Genomic DNA, 20,732 nt, shown 5'->3' with positions numbered 1-20,732 from the left:
GGAGCGCGCCCACCCTGGGGCGGGGCTGAGGCAGGTGGCCCCTCCCCTGCCACCGTGCCCCGCTGGTCTGCGCCTCCCCAGCTACGACGTGTCCGTTGCTGGGTTCGGCCGTAAGTGGGAGACCCAGAGTCGTAAAAGACGACGGTCGCCGTCGAAGGCGGAGGCAAAGCTTTGGCCTCTTCGCACGGCGTGCTCGCGCCGCGGTCGTTCGCCTCAGAGGCGGCGAGCTCCGTTGTTCGGGCGCGCGGGGAGAGAAGAATGCGTTTTTCCACGCAGGGTCTCGCAGTCGCTGCGGCCCTGCCTGACAGCCCCGGGCTCGCTACGGCTTCGGTCCCGTGTTGCGCATGCGCATTCGTGAGGTCGCGGCGCAAGGCGGCGGGTGGGGGCGAGGGCTGCTTCCGTAAAGCGCGGACGATGTCGGGGCGGCTGGGTTCGGTAGAGCCGTCGGTCTTCGAGAAGCGGCTGTTGGTGACGGGCGGTGCGGGGTTCATGTGAGTGGCGGCCGCTGTGCCCCGAGCGCGGCCTCGCCTCTCCGCTGGGGCGGGCGGGGGCCGCCGGCCTCCTTTCTGGGGGCGCGCGTGGGACGCGGCGGCCGGGGTGGGGTGGGGGTGGGGGGTCCCGCGGTGCCGCCTCGCTTGCCCGTCTGCCTTGGGCTTGTCCTGGGCCGGTTCGGTGGCGCCGCTGGCTCGCGCCAGCTTCGCTCGGGCGCAGGCGGCGGCGGACGCAGCCGTTCCTGCAGGACCGGCTTCGCCTTGGAGGCTGCTTGCGGCTCTCCCGTGTGGTGGAGTTTGAGGTGGTAGGTGCTGGGGAGCGAGCTGGGCTGCTGCCCCGCTGTCCTCCGCCCGCGGCCAGCGAGAAGGTGCTCGGTAAAGGGACCTCCCAGCGCTGACGGTGGGAGTCGGTGCTCAGCCGGGGTGGGGTAGGGGGGTGGCTGTGCTTTGAGCCAACGGCTGTTTCTCACCCCACTCCCCAGTGCTGTGGGCTCTGCTCGGGGCAGAGAAAGTTCAGGTCCATCTTAAGCTTGAGTCCGTCAGCGTGCTCAGAGTCTGAAGCTGTGATAGGAGTAGACTTCTGTGTGCACCCCCAGCTTGGGGGGCTGGAGATGTGAATAAGCCCTGCTAAACCTGAACTATCAGGGTGAACTTCTTGTACACAAGACTGTGCCAAAGAGAAATGCCACCTGGCAGTCAGGCTATAATTTCTTCTTACACCTAGCAGCAGTTGAGTGTTCAGAGTCGGTATTGCAGGTTAGGGGAGTTGACTGTTCAGTTCTCCCTAATACCTGATGTATAAACTTGAGAGTATAAAAGCATTTTAGAATGGCAGTTGAATGTAGTATATAACAGTTTGGGCGGGGTTTAGGTGGCTGTGAGCAGCACTGCTTTCTTTTGTTACAGCATGAACTTTTAATCTGATTTTTGGTTTCTTAACAGTATGCAGTTATGGGCATTACCAACAGAATAATGTTGACATACCTTAAAATATATCTGTGAATTCCTCTTTCTCCTGTCTTGAGTACAGCCCCGTCTTCCCCCAATTGATACTGCTAAACTTGTTTGTAATTTGTCATCTCTTTGTTACCTTAAAGCTAACTATATAATTGTAAAATATGTTTTATCTTCTGTCCTACAGTGCTTCACATGTAGTCGTCTCTCTTGTGAAAAACTATCCAAACTATCTGATTATAAATCTAGATAAGGTATGTAGCTTGTTTTCTTTCTTGATATGGAAGACTGTTTTAAGTGATTTTTTTAATGCAGTCTGTAGCGTGTTGAAAGCTATGTGAATTATTGTTATTTATTAATTTTTTGTTTGACTATCCATTTGTTCCTATGCAAAAAAAAAACCAACTGCTGTTCATGCTTACAATCCTGTGCCCACCACAAATAATTACTTGCAAAAAAAAAGTGAAGGAAGCTTTTGAAGTTCTAAAATTCTGTTAAGAATTTTTGCAGTTAGGATATCTTTCAGAGTTTTGTCTTTTTAAAGCTTCGTCATGTCTGCTTGCAAAATAGTTTTTCTTTTGAAAGAAGTTTTTACTTTGTTCTCAAACTTTCTAGTGATTAGGTTGGATCTGAGTTAGCTTATTCACTTTCATGAAGCCCACTTAATGATATTGTATGGGTGTTTTTCTCTGTAGCTTGACTACTGCGCAAGCTTGAAGAATCTTGAAACTGTCTCTGAGAAGGAAAACTACAAGTTTATCCAGGTGATAAAGCCTCTCAGAAATTTGACTTTTTACTGATTTTTATGCCTTTTTATCAAGATAATGTGGTCACCAGAGCTCCTCAAACTAGAAACCACTGCTTTCATTTATGGTAAAGTTGAAATTACTTTTACTGATTAATTGTCAAGAATGAGTCAGTGTATGTAATATGCCAATGTATGTGACAATCAGATGGATATAACAGCATTTACTTCATCTGTTTACCTTTATTAATAGACTTTGTTTCACCCACAGAAGTCAGTGCCAATGTGCAGTATATTCTGTCTCTTACACGAAGTAGTCTTTTGAAAGTTGATATACTTTATTGTATAATAAAGGTACAGAATTGGTAAAAGCCTGATTATGAAGATAAGTGGTTTTAGGGATGATTGTTTCACTTTTGATAGGTGGTATGGACAAGATGGACTCAGATTCGGCTCCTCCATGCTTCTCTGATGCTATCTTAGATTTTGCACCTTCAAACACTGCCACTTGTCATATTCCGTGGTGTGCAACACATTCTTTCTTGTTCTGTTAGCACTAGACATCAGGCTACATTCTTGCTTTTGCTGCTGTTGATGCTGTGTAGTTCATAGTTGTTTTGGAACAGGGTCTCATGGGAACACTTAAGGTATGATTTTTCTTTCTAAAATTTTGTTAATTAAATTAGTTTACTGTTCCCACAGTTTTTTATGTTCAGACAGCAGATGGATTTAGATTTATTGTTCAGTTAGACATTCTGACTGCTGGGTTGGTGTGTTGAGGTTCTTCCCCTCTATGAAAGTCAGTACTGATGCTGGTCTCTCTGTCTAGCTGGGCTGCCCGAGGTTGCAGGACATCAGAGAAATGCATATAGTTTAATTTTCTGAAACAGGAACTTTGGGGCAGCTTTGTCAGAGGTAGTAGATGTAAGCTAAACATATTCAGGCAAGGTTGGGAATTGATCTTGTCCTCACCTGTTTGGTGACCCCCATGGCTGTTTACATTTTTGTGAACCTACCTCTTTATTTCAGTAAGTGATTATCCCAGCAGCTTGGAGATAAAAGTTGCATGAGGGGAAAGGGGATGTCTGCTAAGCCAATGTATGCAGTTTCAGCATGTTCAAACTGGGTTTTTGGTTATTTTTCCTAATGTTTTCCAAGGTTTCCAGTATGTGATATGAAATGTATGAATGCTGTAGAAAAGCCTTGTTACCTGGATATATATTAACATTTAATTGCTGGGGATAGCACGGGGTTCTAGAAGGCATCCTATAAACAGCCAGATCCCTATGTGAAGCAGGGGGATAGTAATAAGGAACGATGTAGTTATACTGCTTCTGAACTAGAGTAGGAGTATGTTCTCACCAAACCTACACCAGTATCATTCCAACTTTTCAGGGTTTTTTTTTGTTTGTTTGTGGGTTTTTTTTGTAAAGAAAGGGTGATCAGGGCTTATATGCAGCTGGTATGCAGCCAAGCAATTTACACTGGTAAGGAAAAAATGCACTGGAAAAAATACTCTCTGATGGACAAGCCCTATGATTAGAACTGTAACACTACTACTGGCCTTAGGAGAGAGCAGGAAGGATAAATCCTGTAGTGGTGCTGTAGAAGAGAAGCCTGTTTCGGAAGGTAGAGAAGTAAAAGTTTAGAAAATTTGCATACGGGTCTGTCTGAAAGATACAGTTTTATCACAGTTTCTGTTCTAGCTCAGCACAGATGTATCGAGTTTGAATTTCAGTTTAAAAAAATAATCAATAATTGTAACCATTAGTTCAAAATCGTGTATGAGCCCGAAATATTTAATGGAGTGTTTCAGTTCTGTTCAGGGATGAGAAATAGGAAAATTGGTTAATCTTCCTCCCGTTTCTGACATATAGTACTTATTTGAGGCTGTTGTTCAGAATTGTTGCTTGAACTTCTTAAAACAGGTGCATTTGAACTATGTTTAATTAATTGCCTTGTTATTGAAAATACAAAAGTCTTCCTCCCAAAGACACCCCATATCAGGTACTGCTATCTTGTTTAAGTTGAGCCAACAGATAAATAGCAAAAGTTTCTTCTCAGCTTGCATTTACCTTTAAAAGCTGCTGTTGCTTCTGTGTCAAACTAAAGAATGGCTTGTGTATCGATGCCTGACTCTTTTCTAAATACATCAATTAAGAAAAAAAAAGATTACTAGAAAAAACAACAAAACCCAAAATCCTTGCAAGACATGCAGCCATCTATTTTGACAAAAGTGGAAATCTGCTTCACCTTTTATAATGCCACGAGGTGTCACTGTCTGTTAACAGGACTCCAGTAACTCTCTTATTTGCTGTGGGAACTTGTCATTTCAACCTCAGCGTTCAACCTACACGCTATACTTCTGTTGTGTATATTTTGGGGGCAATGTTGTTTCTAATGTTAATATAAATCCTGAAATAAGTTTTGTTGAGGCTGTTGCTCAGAATGTGTGAGATCTGTATCTGGTCTTATTTTAGACACGGCATTGATAAATTGCCCAAAACTCAGCTGGTACTGCTATTTGTATCCTGTGTTTCCTTTGTAATGGTTTGTTATGTGATGCTTGGTACAAATGAAAGTACTATTTTCTATCAAAAATAATTTGTTAATTAATTTTTTCTCCTGTTTAGGGAGATATTTGTGAACCTGATTTTATAAAACAGCTCTTCGAAACTGAGAACATAGATATAGTCCTCCATTTTGCAGCCCAAACACATGTAGGTGAGCATTGTTACATGTTTCGGTATTATTTTCCATGAGTATATTTGAAATATATACTGATATTTTTTGTCTTTTCCCTTCATATAGAAAAAGGATACAGTTTGTCTCTACAAACTACATGTTTCGAGGCCTGGTGGCCTTTTTAACTTAAAGGGGTTCACAGCCTTAATTTAAAGTGCTTCATCTGACTGATGCCTATTTTCATTGCGCATAAGTGGTAATGCCCTTTTTATTACATTTTTAAATTCCATCTAGACACATGTGTAACTGACAGTGTACTGTGGAATTATGAAGACAATGGAAGAAGAGTTTGTACATAGTCTTAAGTTTTTACTTGATTGGCTCCAACCTTGCAGGAAAAAACACAGTGTGGAAGCTGAAGGATTAGGCATAGCTCCCTTCAGAATCCTGCCTGGATTCTAAAAAGAGAGAATGAATTACACTTAAAAGTGCCTATTTCAGATTACCACTCTTCAGTAACACTGTTAATGGGAACTGTCCCTACCATACTCCTTTCATCACTAGAAGAAATTCTCAAAGAATTCTCTAGGAAAATACCTCTCAAAATTGTCAGGTTTGATATATACAAAGTCATTAGGTTAGTGGGACAATTCTAACAATTAAAAGAGGTGCTAGTTAATTAACAGTAATAGGCATATATTACTGCATCTTACAACTCTCTTTGAGTGATACTTTTCTTACTGAGCTTGGCCCTTCCTAGTGGAGAGGGGAAGTAATTATGCTGCCACTTAAATAAAGTTAGGTAAAGCTATTTCAAATGGAACAGTCGGTAGCCAACAAGCTTTTGCTCCTGATTCCGGCCTCCTGTTGAGAGCAAGGGTTTTGTCTTCAAGTAAGTGTAGAAAGTGTCTTCATTTAATAATGACCTTGCTATCTGACAGTCAAAGAACTAGTGATAAAGTCGCAGTCTATATTGCAGCCTCTAATATTATGGTTCAACCTACTGAATTTAGGCAAGCCATGTCTTGCCTAAATTTAATCAGAATTGTCTGCATTTTTTTATGTAGATCTTTCATTTTGGCATGCCCTGGAATTCACCTATGTGAATGTTTATGGCACTAATGTACTGGTTGCTGCTGCGCATGAAGCCAACGTGGAGAAGTTTGTCTATGTCAGTACAGATGAAGTATACGGAGGTAGCACTGATGAGGTGAGTTTGAAAGTGCATGAGGGTTTTTCTAGCTTTACTTGCTTTTAGACTCATTTTGCTTTCACTATTAATTTTCCTTGGCCTCTGTAACCTCTGCAAATGTATGACTTTCGAGCTATTTCTGACAATACTGCAACTTGTAAACAAGCACTGGTTGTTTTTAGAAAGCTAAGTATCAAAATTGTACTGAATTTATTTTGTAGTATGTTTTATATTGAATATGTATTACCTAAAGCAGTGAGATTGGGGTCATCAATGACATGCGAATACTCCCCAGAGATAGTATCAAAGGAATGTATTATACAAATTTTGCCTTGGAGCATTCATGAGACTTCAGTAATGTGCCCAATATGTAGTTTTTTCTTAATTTTTTTAAAAAAAATTTTTCCTGCTCTGTTTTGACTATGACAGGCAGGGAACTGTTTTATACTTTAGCTAAAATACCAACAGAACTGTAGGTACTGACAGTTTGAACAGGAAACAGTTCCTGTATTACTGGAAGAAATTCGCAGATGTTTCTTGTTCTATGGAAATCTTGATTCTTCCCAATTTATGCCTGACCGTAATTCAGGAAATGTAATTTAGCTCAGTAAAAAGACAAATTATGCATGCTTGTCTTTCTAAAGGCGTAAATAATGGCCAAGGAGTCTTGTGCCATAATCCATGAAAATACTAATGTATTTCTGAAAAGCCACATGAACTTTCTTATTGTTGCAATGTCTTTATCAGTTCCTTCAATGCAACTTCAATCTGTAGACTTTTATGATACCCAAGGATGTTGTTTTCCTGCACGTAGACCAGTGGTTTGGCTGAGACAACTTCAAGTGAACAACTTCTGCCTCTGGCCCTTGAAAAAAGCACTTTCATTTAATCTGTTTTTTGTTCTCTTTGTGAATTATAGTAGAAGTTCTTGGAGAGGTGTGTTTTGGGGGGGGGAAGGTCAAAAAATAAATCGGGTTCAATTAATTTCAGAGGCAAAGGTCAGACAAGAACAGTGAGTCTTTTAATCACATGTTAAGGTGATTGTTATGAATTGTACATCAGGCAGTGTAGAATCCCTCCTTTCTTTGGTTCATTATTGTACTTTTTTTCCCAAGCGAGAAGTAGATAGAAGTTGCAGGATAGTCATGAAGCTACCTATTCTGGAACAGGTCAGAATTGTTGAAGCCTTGCTTTTGATGGCTTTGGGTTGAAATTCTACTTTTCTTATAGAAATAAAGTTTATAGAAAAGGAAGTCCCTTTTGTTTAGGACCGTGTGCTGGTTTTGGCTGGGATAGAGCTAATTTTCTTCATAGTAGCTAGTGTGAGGCTGTGTTTTGGATTTGTGCTGACAACAGCGTTGATAAAGCGGGGATGTTTTAGCTACTGCTGAGCAGTGCTTACACAGAGTCAAGGCCTTTTCTGCTTCTCGCACCACCCCACCAGTGAGTAGACTGGGGGTGCACAAGAAGTTGGGAGGGGACACAGGCGGGACAGCTGACCCCAACTGACCAAAGGGATATCCCATACTCTATGATGCCATGCTCAGTATATAAACTAGGGGTAAAGCTGGCCGGGGGACCGCTGCTTGGGCTGGGCATCAGTTGGAGGGTGGTGAGCAATTGTTTTCATTTGCATCACTTGTCTGTCTTGTTTGTTTGTTGTTGTTGTTTTCATTACAATTTTTATTATTATTATGATTGTTATTATTATTTTATTTCATTTATTAAACTGTTCTTATCTCAACCCATGAGCTTTCTCACTTTTACTTTTCCGATTCTCTCCCCCATCCTGCTGGCGCAGGGGGGGAGTGAGCGAGCAGCTGTGTGGTGCTTAGTTGCCGGCTGGGGTTAAACCATGACAAAGTGAAAGGTTAATTTGCTAGCTGTGGTGCAATGGCACTTGAGACAGTATGAGCCTGGAAAGGATTGAACCTCCCTGTGGCAACAGTGATTATTTTACGAGATAAAAATCTAAGGACCTGCTACTGTGAGGTACTCTGCTAGAAGTATAAAAATATTACTGCTGGTATTCTAGCCACGTGCTGTGTTTGATAAATAGTCCATCTTTTGTTACTGGTCTTCTGCTGTAAGTGGAAGGGTGACTTTCTCAGACTGGCGTGCTTGGATATTTATGGATTTTTATTTCAGCTGCAACTGCAGCTTTTGTAACTTTAAGACTTATCTGGGCAAAAGAAATTGAGTAATGCAAATTTTTCTTTTCATTTTAGGAATTTGATGAATCCTCACCAAAACGTCCAACAAATCCCTATGCCTCCTCTAAAGCAGCTGCAGAGTGTTTTGTTCAGTCTTACTGGGAAAGGTACCAAGTAAGTTCATGCAAGCTTCAAAAACTCTGAAGCCCATACTTAAGTGTCTGTGTTACGTATATAAGAGTATAAAAGAAAAATCAGTACTAGTCCACACAGTGCCACCTCTTTCCTGATTGCTAGTCTTGTAGTTTGGATGCGTCAGAGGATGTTCACCACTTACTGGTGGAGATACACTGCAAGACAGTGGGGAGAAGTCAAATGTTTTTAAATTTCTTTGAAAATCTGACCTGTAATGTCTGAAAATGTTCTCTGATAAAACGGTCAAAGAGAACAGTAGCAATTTAAAAAAACAGTGTTAAGCTTGAAGGAAATCCGTTTATACAGAAGTAGAATACACGAAGTTCAAATTGTATGAAGACTAAGCTTATAGAGAAAGCAAAAAAGGGAAAAAAAACCCCACAAAAACCTATTACTCAGATTTGTTTAAGCAAAAATATTTAAATTTTTGAATAGTCTTTTGTCCTTGACATGTCCCTCTGTGATGTTGTTACTGATATTAACATCTTATTCAAGTCAGCTTTATGACTGTGAAACATTTTCTTGGAATAAGAAGTAGTAAGCCAGCCTTCAGTCAACCAGATAGAAGTATGTAATGTCCTATGGTGGTTTCATAGCAAGACTGAGGGATTACAAACATTTGTCACTTGTGCTTCTAAGACTGAGAAGGCTGGAGGCCCTTGCCTATTTGACAGAAGTATGGATAGCTTGATTCATTAATGTTTGTAAGGTCTTGCAGATTTTTTTAATAAGCACTGTGGGTGTGTCAGTTTATTATTTATTGATCAGCAAGAAGCCTAAGGATTTTTACTGGTATACATTTTCTTATGTAATCACATGCATGTTTAATGCTCTTAAGTTCCCAGTTGTTATCACACGGAGCAGTAATGTTTATGGACCACACCAGTATCCAGAAAAAGTAAGCTAAACCTATGCTTTACTCTAAGCTTCAGTATACCATAATTTAGGGTTGTAGCGATGTTACTTTTTTTTCTCATAAGAATGGACTGACTTTTGAAAAAAGCACTGTTTTGCAAGTATATTTGTCCATGCTTAACCTGTGATTATATATTTTGATCTTACACTAATATGTCTTACCATCAACACAATGACCACATGTTTTTTGGTTGTCAGTAAAGCATCAATTAGAGATTTTTATTTATTTACATGGATTTTACTACAATGACTTTGTTTTGTAGCTTTTTTAGTTTTCAAAGGATATTTAACTGCCCTGTGTCTGGCAGGGATCCCTTACAAATTACACTAACTCACATGTCATGTGCTGTAATTAGTTATTAAACATCCCTAAGGTAAACATTTCAAAAAGTAAAGTGTGAGAGAGCAGTATGTCTGGTATAGAAGGAGATGTTCCAACCTTTACAGAAAATAGGTAAGATGAAGCTGTGGCAATCAGATATAAGGTGAGAAGTAGCGCAAAGTGACTTGTTCTTTGTGTGTGTCCATACATACCTTAAGGGTAACTATTTAAAGTAGTTATTAGTGAGAGTTGCCTTTGTGGGAAATACCAAGGTCTGCTATGCTAGTGAATGGAAATACACTGATGGAATGGTAGTGATAATCATATGTACTCTTTGAAGTTTGGAGCTTGTGTGAAATGCAGCTATATTTTGCAGTTCTAGTAAGATTTTTAAAAATCTGAATAACTTTTTATGTGTTGGGTTATTTTGCAAATAAATTTTATTTTCCCTATATTATTGCAGGTGGATAAGCAATGGTTTTTAAAATATGTTTTCACTGATCTGTTGCTTGGGAAATGTCTGGCTACAGGTTGCATGATGTTGGGAGTATATTCAGGGGATGTATCACTGTTTACTTGCATTCAGTTTATATATATATTCTTCCTCAAGTATCCACTTCTAGTTACTGCTAAAAACACGATACTAGGCTAGATGGATCTTTAGTTTTACCTAGTATGTCTGCTCCTATGTTTAGACTAGTGAGTTAACAAAATTAAAAGAATTGGAATAGCTTTCTAATGGTTTCGGATTAAAAACTTTTAATAGCGGGACCAACTGTTTGGAAGTTTTTAGGACATTATGAATGTATCTAAGCTTGTAGCTGAACATAATACTGCAAATCTTTAAGCTGCAAGCTAGTGGCTGTCACTTAATCTGTGTTTACTTGTCTTGAAATTGTCTATTGGTTCTCTTCCAAATGTAACTATTTTAATGACTCTTACTTTTTGGCTATAGATTTACTGCAACTTGCTGGATGTTTAAACCATGTTCTAAACTGTTTGCAATAGTCACCCCTAGTTAGACTCCACTGCACTTCTGTGTGTGAAAAGTAATGGAACCATTTTCTTTTGTAAAAATGTTACATTTGTAACTACTGATTTTCAGTGGTTGACCAGAAAGGTAAGCTTTACAACACAATAGAGGCATTTACTCTTAAAAAAAAAACCCCAAATCCCTGCAGTTTCTAGGCTTGATGCATTATTTTATCAGACTTAAAACTTAAAAGTATTTAAAGGGTCTTACTAAAATACTTAATGATACTTACTGGTGAAGCCCCATGTTCTTTGCAGAATAACAGCTTCTAAAATAGTGGAGTAATGTGTTTTTGTTCAATTCCTTAGGTTATTCCGAAGTTTATATCTTTGTTGCAACAAAACAGAAAATGGTATGTAATTTGCTTTTTTGTTTGTGGTACTTGTGCTATAAAACTGTGATTATAGTTACAAATATGGGGTATAGTTTGAAAAATTATAATTTCATAGCTAAGTCATGAATTGCTTATTTTAATAATAGGATTTCCTTATAAAACTAAAGGATTGTTTGCATGTCAGCTGCTTAAGGTACCTTCAGGTAACAGCTAACAGCAAAGCTGCTTAAAACACAGTCTAATAAATTGAATGCTTCTATTCAAGGATTAACAAAAATTTTTTGCCTTTTCCTGGTGTTAAGCTGTATTCATGGTTCTGGACTTCAAAGAAGGAATTTCCTTTATGCAACTGATGTGGTAGAAGCATTCCTTACTATCCTGAAGGAGGGGAAGCCAGGTGAAATTTATAACATTGGAACTAACTTTGAGATGTCCATTGCCCAGCTTGCTAAGGAATTAATCCATTTAGTGAGTAAACAGTTATGATGCTTTTCTTTACCAGTCATTGCACATATGAACAATTCTACTATACACCTTTTGTAGCTCTGAGAGCGCCTAGGCTTGTGGTGGGTTTTAGAAGATAGTTGTAGCAGAATGACGTGCTACCCTTTCTGTGGCAGCTGTACTATGTAAGTTTGCAGTACAGGCTATCGTGCGTTGCACTGCTCCATCAGTTATCCTGACTAGGACATAACTGGCACAATGATTAAATACCATTTGGTAGGTTTTCTTTCATGCTGGCTGCTTCAGTTGTGGTCTAAGAATGTGGCACTATTCAAATCTAACAATTTGACTATGAATGGTTAGGCAGTGCTCGAATGAAGGGGAAGTATTGGTATTGTTCTAGATAGTTTTGGTGATTTCAGTAGTTTGAAAACTCAGTTTAGACAAAAGAACATTTCTGTTTGTGGATCTTTTCTTTTAACAGACTTAAAATAGATTTTTTTTAAAACAAGATTTTAAATGTATGTTAAAGCAGTGCAAGATGTGTGGGGGTGATTTTTGTTTCTCTTCTTGACAGATAAAGAAGACTAGTTCGGAATCTGAAATGGAGCACTGGATGGATTATGTCAAAGACAGGTAAGAAAATAGCGAAGCACAAGCAGGATAGCTTTATCCTGAAGGTTTCTGGGTCTCTTGCAAAATAGTGTTTTGTGAAAGTGTTTCTACTCTGCAGGAGGGAAAACTTTTGAGGGAGTATGAGCTATTTTGCTTTCTTAATTTTTTTTTTGGCTAGTAGATTTGATATCTATGATCTGTACAGGACACTGTATAGAAAATAAGGATTTCCTTTTCTTACTTGGATCATTAGGTCAGAACATATGTCTTGAAGGGGAATGCATAATGCTAATCTTTCTGTCTCCAAACTTCCATCAGACTTCTGACTACTGAAGTCTGCTCTGGGAAAAGAACAGGTTTTACACAATGGCTAAATCTTTTCTTAAGAGTAGTTTAAACACTTTATTCATTACTTTGTATTCAGCATCACTTGAGTGAGATGAATCCCATCGTCTCTCATCTAGCTTTAGTATTTTGACGTTAATGTGACTAGTTCGGACATAGATGTGTTTTGTAGGTAAGACCCACTCTCCGCAGGCAGATGTATGTGCTTGCAGAGTGTAGTTAATTTTAGATTCCTATCTTAAGCTGAAACTGCTATCTCAAAAGTAGATGTAAAATTCTGAGGTGCCAAAGTTAGGGTGGTGGCAAAAATGGATAGCTTTTATAAATATGCTTTTGCTGTGTGTTTCCGTCCTTAATTTCAGGCTTGGTTTGGCTCTGTTCTTTTATCTCTTTTTTTCCTGCAGCAACAATGAGTCTCTGCTTACTTTAGATACCACTCTTTCTCCAGAGTGATTAGAAATGACATATCTGCTGATAGCAATTAGGTATTATTATGGCCTTTAGAATTCTCACTTTCTGTTCACATTTGGGTTGTTATCATGGCAACTGAAGTGTCTTTTAAATGTACTAATTTTTGTTTTTAAAAGGAAGTGTTCTTCAGAATCCTATCTGAGTGTATCACAGGACTTTGAACAAATTGCCTTTGGCTCACGTGATGTGAGTGTTCAATAGGTCTCAGTGTAATTCAGATTGAGATCTTTCTTCATGTGTATTGGGCCCTGTCCTCTACTGTTTAAACATAAACAAGCTTGGGAAAACTAACCAGTTAAGAATTCATATTTCAAAGAATGTTGAGGCCTTATAAAAGATTCTTAAGATGCCTAACTAGTGATTATTTAATTCTATAATGAGCAACTTGAAGGTCATGGGGGTTACTTGCCATGGAAAAATTAGTTCTGCTTCTGCTTGAGATTAGCATGTTTTAATAACTGTGATAAGTAGCTGGTTTCTGTCTGCACGTGTAGCTTAACTAGTCAGTATGCTAGTGCCAGTAATGCAGGAATGCTAGACTAGACTACCTAACTGCCAGATTGTGGAACTGAAAATTTGTCACGCTTAAATTTCTGTGTTGAAACTTGCAGCCTGGGATTCCACATATTCAGTATTACTAAGTTTGTGTACTAATGATGCACTGTAATGACAATGCTTTGGAAGTCTATGTTTTTCAGATCTGAAGTATGTGAAAATTTGTGGGCTTTCAGGATGAAAAATGTGAATGCTGATACTGGAAAACACTGGCTTGTGTAGTGACTATCTAAAGAGTTGCAAATGCACTGATTTGCACAACTGCATTGGCAGTGATTTGAGTTTTGCATTCATTTTTGTGCCAATAAGATATTAATTCAATTTATTCTAGTCAATTCCAAGTAGTTGACTGTACAAACTGAATTGTATTGTAGCTGCGCTCAACTGCTGTGTATTTTTTGAAGGCAATATAATCTGTTCATGTTGAAGGCAATATAATCTGTTCATGTTGAAGGCAATATAATCTGTTCATGTTGAAGGCAATATAATCTGTTCATGTTGATGGGAATTTTCAAAATTGAAGCATACCTAATGTTGGTTTGAAGACAATGTGAGGTACTGCATCTCTAATTAATGAAAAAGTCTAATCAAATTGTTTTCCATGTGCATTTTATACTTCATCAGACCTACCAATGACCTGAGATACCCAATGAATTCAGAAAAAATGCACAACTTGGGATGGAGACCTAAAGTGCCTTGGAAAGAAGGAATAAAGAAAACAAGTAGGACTGATGGCATTTACGCTAGTTGATTTAGAAGTGTTTGGAGGAGGGAAGGGGAAAGAGGGGAAGATGGGTATATAGGTTAGTTAATGAGAAGCTAAAGAGAATGAGTTTAACACTTTAATTTTACATGAAATGGGCTGGTTTTTAAGTAGTGAAATTACCTGATTTAAAAAAAAAAAAGGTTAATCACAATAAAATAGCATCAGGTACTAGAATGAATTACTTTTTAATGCTAGAATAAGTCTTGTGTAAAGAATTTAAAATCTGAACTAGATAGATGTATTTTTTTAATACTATAGGTTAAAATTTTGCATGATGAGCTACTAGCATGTTGTTAGTCCTGTGATATCTGTGGAATATTTGAATTTCCCTGTTATCTCTGGTCAGCTTGACTCATCAACATTCTCTTCACACTAGTTGAATGGTACAAAGAAAACTTTCACAACTGGAAAAACTCGGAGAAAGCTTTGGAGCCCTTTCCTGTGACAGAGCCATTTGCACGGCTCAGTGGTCCATAGAGTGGCGGAGAACCTTAAGGAGTTTATTCTACCTCATGCAGTGTTTTCTTTGAAGCCTGCAATCAAGTGGCCGCACTGAACTCTTAATGTATTTGAGACACATGAAGCATGGTGAATACAGAACTACAGTGCGGCAGAACTTTGGAAGGTTTTCAGCACTTTATAAGTTGAACCTGTTAATTTCAGCTTTTGGTGCAATACTATATTCTCACTAGGTATTGATTTTAAAGAACTGTACAGGATGAAGAATATTTATAATGCTATAAATTAGTGTAACTGAAGTAAAATCTGCCTTATTAAGAATAATTAATTGCGATTACAGCTTTTGGGACTTGCAATGAAATTTGGTTTAGTTCTGAAATAGTTAATCTGTATTAGTTTGTTTTTACAGTATAATATGTTATTTTTGTCACTTTAAAGAGTTGCATTTTATTTTTAATCAAGGGGAAAAATGCTCTATTCTCTGGAGAGTATAAATCAGTTGATAAAAGCTAGATAAGGCACCAGATCTGGTGCAGTCCTTTTCTCTGTTGGTGCAGTATTACCTTCTGTAGATGACTGATTAAACTGTTATCTACTCTGTAACTTTAAATGCCCTTTTTTAAGGGGGGCGGGGGGGAAAGGTGTCAAGAAGTAGCAGGTGTTATTGCTGAGATTTCCAGAAGCATTTTCTTAAACTTTGCTCTGCATTAGATGTCACCTTTTTACTGTATTACTGTCTCTTACATGTTAATTTCCTTTTCTTAACTGTAATTGTAACAAACTTGAAATACAATAACACAGTTAACATTCCAGTGATGTTATTTCGTGTGAAATGAAGGCTATTTATGGAGAAAAACTTTGAACACTTATTTTCCTGTGAATTGTGGGTTGGCAGACCTTATTCAATGCGGTGTTTCATAATCTTTTATTTGGTGACAAACATTTTAAAGATGAAACAATATTTGAGTTTTAATGTAAAATTTGGGAGGAACCGTCAATTCTAGAAATACGTTGATGAATCTTTTCCAAAGTTGATTTAGTAATAAAAGTTACAGTGTAACTGGTTTCTCTTAATTAAGTAAACACGCTGAAAAAGTAGGTGGTGGGGATTTTTTTTTATATTTCTTTATTTTTTCAGGATACAGGAAGAACTATCTTCACTTCTTTGGCTTGGAGGTGGCAGACATAGAAGGGAAAACTCTTCTTGGTTTTATCACTTTAGCTTCTGTACTTGGCACAGTCCCAGACCCTTCTGTTGCCCCTGGGTGGAGCTGCAGAAGCACAGTGCTAGGATGCTGTGGTGTACTCAGAAATTGCTGTGACTTCTGAAGTCTCTTAGAAACTGGGAGTTAACTCTCAAAACACAAGTACGTGCAGAAATTCTTTCCTCATCGCCCTAGGTGCGGGAGGAACAGAGCCTGGGGCATTTACCTTAGCTCTGCCCTTGCTAGAGTTTCGGTATTAACTGAAGATAAAACTCCATAGTACTGACCCAGATAGCCTACAGGTAGTGCTGCCTTTGGACCCACAATGCTCCCAACTTCATCATACCTCTTGTGTATTGCATGGTGCTGTTGATAAAATGCCACACTCGGTTGGTAAGAGTCATCTTAAAAGAAGGCTGAACAGTAAACGTCTAGGCTTACCTTAGCACCAAGGATGTGTTCTAAAGTCTGTGAATGTGTTGCTGAAGGTGAGTTTTCTGTGACAAAGTGGGATAATACTACTATACTAGAATTGCATTGCACTTGCATTTTTTGGGTTTCTGATACTTGGTTTGGTAGTCAAGACCTCCATTTGGGAAGGACAGAAGTTACAGGACTTAGTATGTACTAGTCTATTAGAATACTTGGCTTATCAGATACTTAAGCTTCTACTGATGAATCGCTTAGATTTCATTGTCAGACACGGATTGCTGGTAACATTCAAATATTTTCTTAATTTTTATATTTTCTTGAGATACAGCTTCCTTACAATACATTGTAAGGAAAAACGCATTTTGTATTTTTCAAAAGTCAATACCAGAAATAGCTGAAGTACTCCAAAAGACCTCTTTTAGCTGTATTTGTGCTTGCTGTGGCAGCTGCTGTGGGTGAGCTGCATGAAAGTGTGTATCTTTCACATCTGCTTATGCTGGAATACTGGTTATGTGATGTTTCTTTAATTTTAGGAATAGAGATTATTATTTTAAAACTTACAAATAGGTACAGTGTCTTTGGAATATTAAAAATCAGTTAATGTGTGATAGTGTTATCAGATCAGAAATACACAGAAAAAAAAGCAGTAGAGTGTGATTGGTTTATTGAATAGATCTTTTGAAAGTTGTTTTGAATGTTTAGGTGCTGAAAATGGAAGTTTTGACATTTATGTGATTGTCCAAACAAGTGGTATTACTGGGAATGGGTTTTTCAAAAGGATCTATTAATTTTTAGTGGCAACTGTTCTAGTTTATTTAAATGTTTTTGAAGATTTAATCCTTCCAAGTGTTTGAGATTTTTGGCTTGGGGTTCCTACTTTTTATATATATATATATATACACACATTTAAAAAAAAAAAATTAAAAAATATTAGGAGGCTTTTACTTTGAGCTACTTTGCTGTAGATCAGGTTGCCTTAGCAGGTGAGTGCTTGGCTAGGAGCATTCCTTTCACAGGGAAAAGTCTTTTTACTGTTGAAAACAGCTTATTTTGCCATTAACCTTCTGGCTTCTGTAGGAAGAAAAGGACAAAGGATCCACTAGTGAAGTGTTAATGTGGAGAAGTATAAAGCTTTTAGCTTTATTTCTCACTGTTCTTTCTTGGAAGATAGGAAGAAGGATTTCTGCAGAAGGCAAAGGTAGTGATGTAAAATACTGTGAACACAGCAATCTTTCAGTCCACTTTTCTCAAAGTTTCTGTCACAGAACAAATTGAGGTTACACCAATAAAAAAATAAATGGAATAAATGTGTATGTCACTTAAATTGCTAAAGCTTTCTAAAGGAGAAGGGCTGGCGTTCGGTGAAGGGTTTCTCTCCAGGTTGCATCACAGATGAGAGGCGCACACTTGGGAAATGATTTGGGGACAGCTGTCAGTTCTGCATCTCTCTTTGAGATTGTTGTTGTGGGTTGGATCAGATCTTCAGGAAGCAGCTCCTGAAATCCCTTGTGCATTGGGGCAAACCACCATTGCTACCCAATTAACTTCTCATACCAGGCCTGCCACTCAGCATGTCCCTTGCAAGCAGCCGCTGACAGAATTTGGAAAACGGTGAAGTGGGCAGCTGAGGCAGGGCTCTTGGCAGTCCGCCTGCTCTGCGAGTCGTGGCCGGTGGGGCCTTTGTGTGTGTGTATCAGTTCCAGTTTGTGTGGTGGAGATAATCCTTGCTTTCTCCGAGGCTCTTTGGTCTGACCTTGGCACCTGCTTGCTTACGTTTGCATGCTGCTTGGCATTAAGGGGTCCCAGCTGTGGTTGAGGCTGGTTTACGTTATCAGCATATGACTGACTAGAAAATAGCTTTTCTTTGTCCACCCTATCCTTTACTAGATAGAGGAGGTGGTTGTGGGAGAAAAAAAATGTGGTGGTTGGTGTTCTTTTTCCCTCCACACTCTTCTGGAGGGGTACAAAATAGCACAAATTTGGTTTCCCGTTAGGAGAAAGTTGTGAATAGCTTCGACTGGACTTGGAATGCTCCATTTTGCTAAAACTCTGTTCCTACGTTCTTTAAATAGCCATGAAATGCTAATATGTTTCTACTTCTCAGTAAGAGGAACTTTGATGCAAAAAAAGCCCAAGTTTTGTTGGGGGAAAAAAGTGGCTGTTTTATTACATACAGTATATCTGAGACTGAATCATCCTTTTGTTTTTGTTTTGCATTACCTTTGGTTTTTATTTCCATTGCCATTTCCATTTTACCTGTCAAAACAAGAGTTTCTAAAAATACTAAAAATTAGAATAACCTGTTGGTTCATAGTAGCTCTGATGTTTGCGGTAATGTATGAAAACTCTAAAGTCAATAGTGTTTTGATTTCTATGCATGTCATCACACATTTGGAGTTTATCGGCACCAAGGATCACAAGATTGTTAGCTGCATCGGTAGGAGACATGCTCATTAAGTGATTACATTCATGATTTCTCAGCAAAACAGTCATTGCCAGTGGCAATGGAAAATCATGAGAATGAGATTTTTGTATCAGTAGTTGTTAGCATACCTCTTTAGTACAATGGTATGGTTTTTTTCTTTAACCTCTCCCTAACTGAATTTTTTTTGTTAAAGAGTTTTTGTTTTCAGTCACTAAGTAACTGCTGGCCCAGTCCTCAGCATTTTGACTTCTGAAATATGTTTGACTTCTGAAAATACATCAGTTCCGGAAGAACAGTGGTTGCTCACAAAAGACTTTCCAAAAGTAGGACAAATTGAGGAAAAATATACTCTGAAAGTGAACGGAACTGGGGGGGTGTATGTCACTAAATATTCACAGGGCTAGTTGGGGAAAATGCTGCTTTTTCCACATTGGAAAAAAGGAAGGATTTGTTAAACTCCTCTATTACTGTGGAGGAGAGAGAGGTTAGTTTGGCTTTTTTTGGCTAGCAGGAGGGAGAAGCAGTGGGCAATCTTGCGAAGCCCTGTTTCTCCCCACACAGCATGCAGGGAGCACAAATAGGGGATGCTGTCGCAGGGACCTTTTTCTAGGGCCATGGGCACAAAACTTGTGATGTGAGCGTCCAGCAGCAGTGCCACATGTGCTGATGTGCTCACCCGTGTGCATCCTCTGCCTTCCCCCTGTAGCCACAGGAGTGCAATTTAACAGTTGCCTGTTGAGATAAATGCCTAACCCACAATGTGAGAATAAAGTTTTTTTTTTTTTTTATAACTGTGCTTAGTCAGGCTTTGTGATGTATGCAGAGACATAATGTTGCCCTGTGGAACGTGTGTCTCCGAGCAAGACCATGGAAAAATGAGGATGGTGGTGCCCTTTCTATGCATGTTCACTTGTGGTACGTCAACTCTGTACAGAATTTGTCACACTTCAAAATAAAGTTCCTGAAAACTGAAGCAAAAATATTCCCAATTTAATGCTCTTGAATATTCTAGTTCTTGTTACCCCCTGAATAATCCAGGGAGCCACAGCCGAAACACCTTTATCCTGATACCAAATGCACGTAGGGTTATGTACCGTGCCTGCCCATGTACATATAGTTTGGTGTTATTGCTGTATTTGCCTTGGCCTTAAGGCGTAAATTTATTTGTGAAGACTGTCGTCAGTTCGTTCCTGGTAGCCATGCTATCCGGCACTGCAGGACGAGTAATACCATCGATCTTATTTGAATCATGACACACAAATACGGGCCAGGTGATGGGTGGGGGAGGACGCGTTAGTGGTGTCGCTTCAAAAAAACTGAAACAGCAGCCGAAATAGCTCAGTTGGGAGAGCGTTAGACTGAAGATCTAAAGGTCCCTGGTTCGATCCCGGGTTTCGGCAGAAAGCTTTTTCTTCCTTTTTCCGGCCCTGCTCGGGAGGTGGCGCGCGGCAGCTGCCGCCGCCGCCCTGCGGGCTCTGGGCGCCTTCTAACACCCGGCCCGGCCCTGCCTGCTCCTGCCCGTCCCACGGCGCTGCTGCCTGATCCTGCCCGGCGCGGGTGGGAGTGCCCGCGCCCGCCGCTTGTGCGGGCCGCCAGGCTGTCGGCCCGGCCCCGGCCCCAGCCCCAGCCCCAGCCGTGGCCGGGGGGCTGCACTGTCGAGCTGGTAGCGACCGTGTGGCTCGTGACACATCGTTTGTCACCGTGCGCGTCACGTCGTACATGTCATGCATGAGCATTCGTGCGGAGCAGAGCGCTCTGCTGACTGCCCCACCCCGATCGCTCTGCCAGGGCTTTCGACTGCTGGGCATGAAATGTCTGGTTGTCTTCCCCAGCTTATTTTTTTTTAAAAAAGAAAAAAAAGCAGCGGAGGCATTTCCGACGGTGGGATTCAGGGAGATGACGCCATTTTACCTCTGCTGAGTGTGCGAGTTGACGCTTGCCAGGCAGTGGCCTGGATGCACAGGTACCGCTCTGCAGAGCCTCGTAGGGACAAAAC

At 39.8% G+C, this 20,732-nt stretch overlaps 1 protein-coding gene and 1 non-coding gene across 2 annotated transcripts; both read left to right on the top strand.

Annotated features, from left to right (window-relative positions):
- The first annotated feature begins 414 nt into the window (after positions 1 to 414).
- On the top strand, positions 415 to 15,647 carry TGDS (TDP-glucose 4,6-dehydratase). The gene is made up of 12 exons (XM_059819120.1): positions 415 to 491; positions 1,633 to 1,699; positions 2,141 to 2,209; positions 4,824 to 4,914; positions 5,943 to 6,085; positions 8,296 to 8,394; positions 9,254 to 9,313; positions 10,994 to 11,037; positions 11,322 to 11,487; positions 12,041 to 12,099; positions 14,074 to 14,171; positions 14,592 to 15,647. The coding sequence occupies exons 1-12, from the start codon at positions 415 to 417 to the stop codon at positions 14,690 to 14,692; spliced, it is 1,074 nt and encodes a 357-aa protein (XP_059675103.1). The 3' UTR covers positions 14,693 to 15,647.
- Positions 15,648 to 20,063: 4,416 nt separating this feature from the next.
- On the top strand, positions 20,064 to 20,136 carry TRNAF-GAA (transfer RNA phenylalanine (anticodon GAA)). The gene has a single exon. It is a non-coding gene; the product is annotated as a tRNA-Phe (tRNA).
- Positions 20,137 to 20,732: the final 596 nt, after the last annotated feature.

Source organism: Gavia stellata, chromosome 1, assembly GCF_030936135.1.
Source record: "Gavia stellata isolate bGavSte3 chromosome 1, bGavSte3.hap2, whole genome shotgun sequence".
Taxonomy (NCBI): Eukaryota; Metazoa; Chordata; class Aves; order Gaviiformes; family Gaviidae; genus Gavia; species Gavia stellata.
Note: the sequence above shows the minus strand (reverse complement) of the source record. Positions and strands in the feature narration are given on the sequence as shown.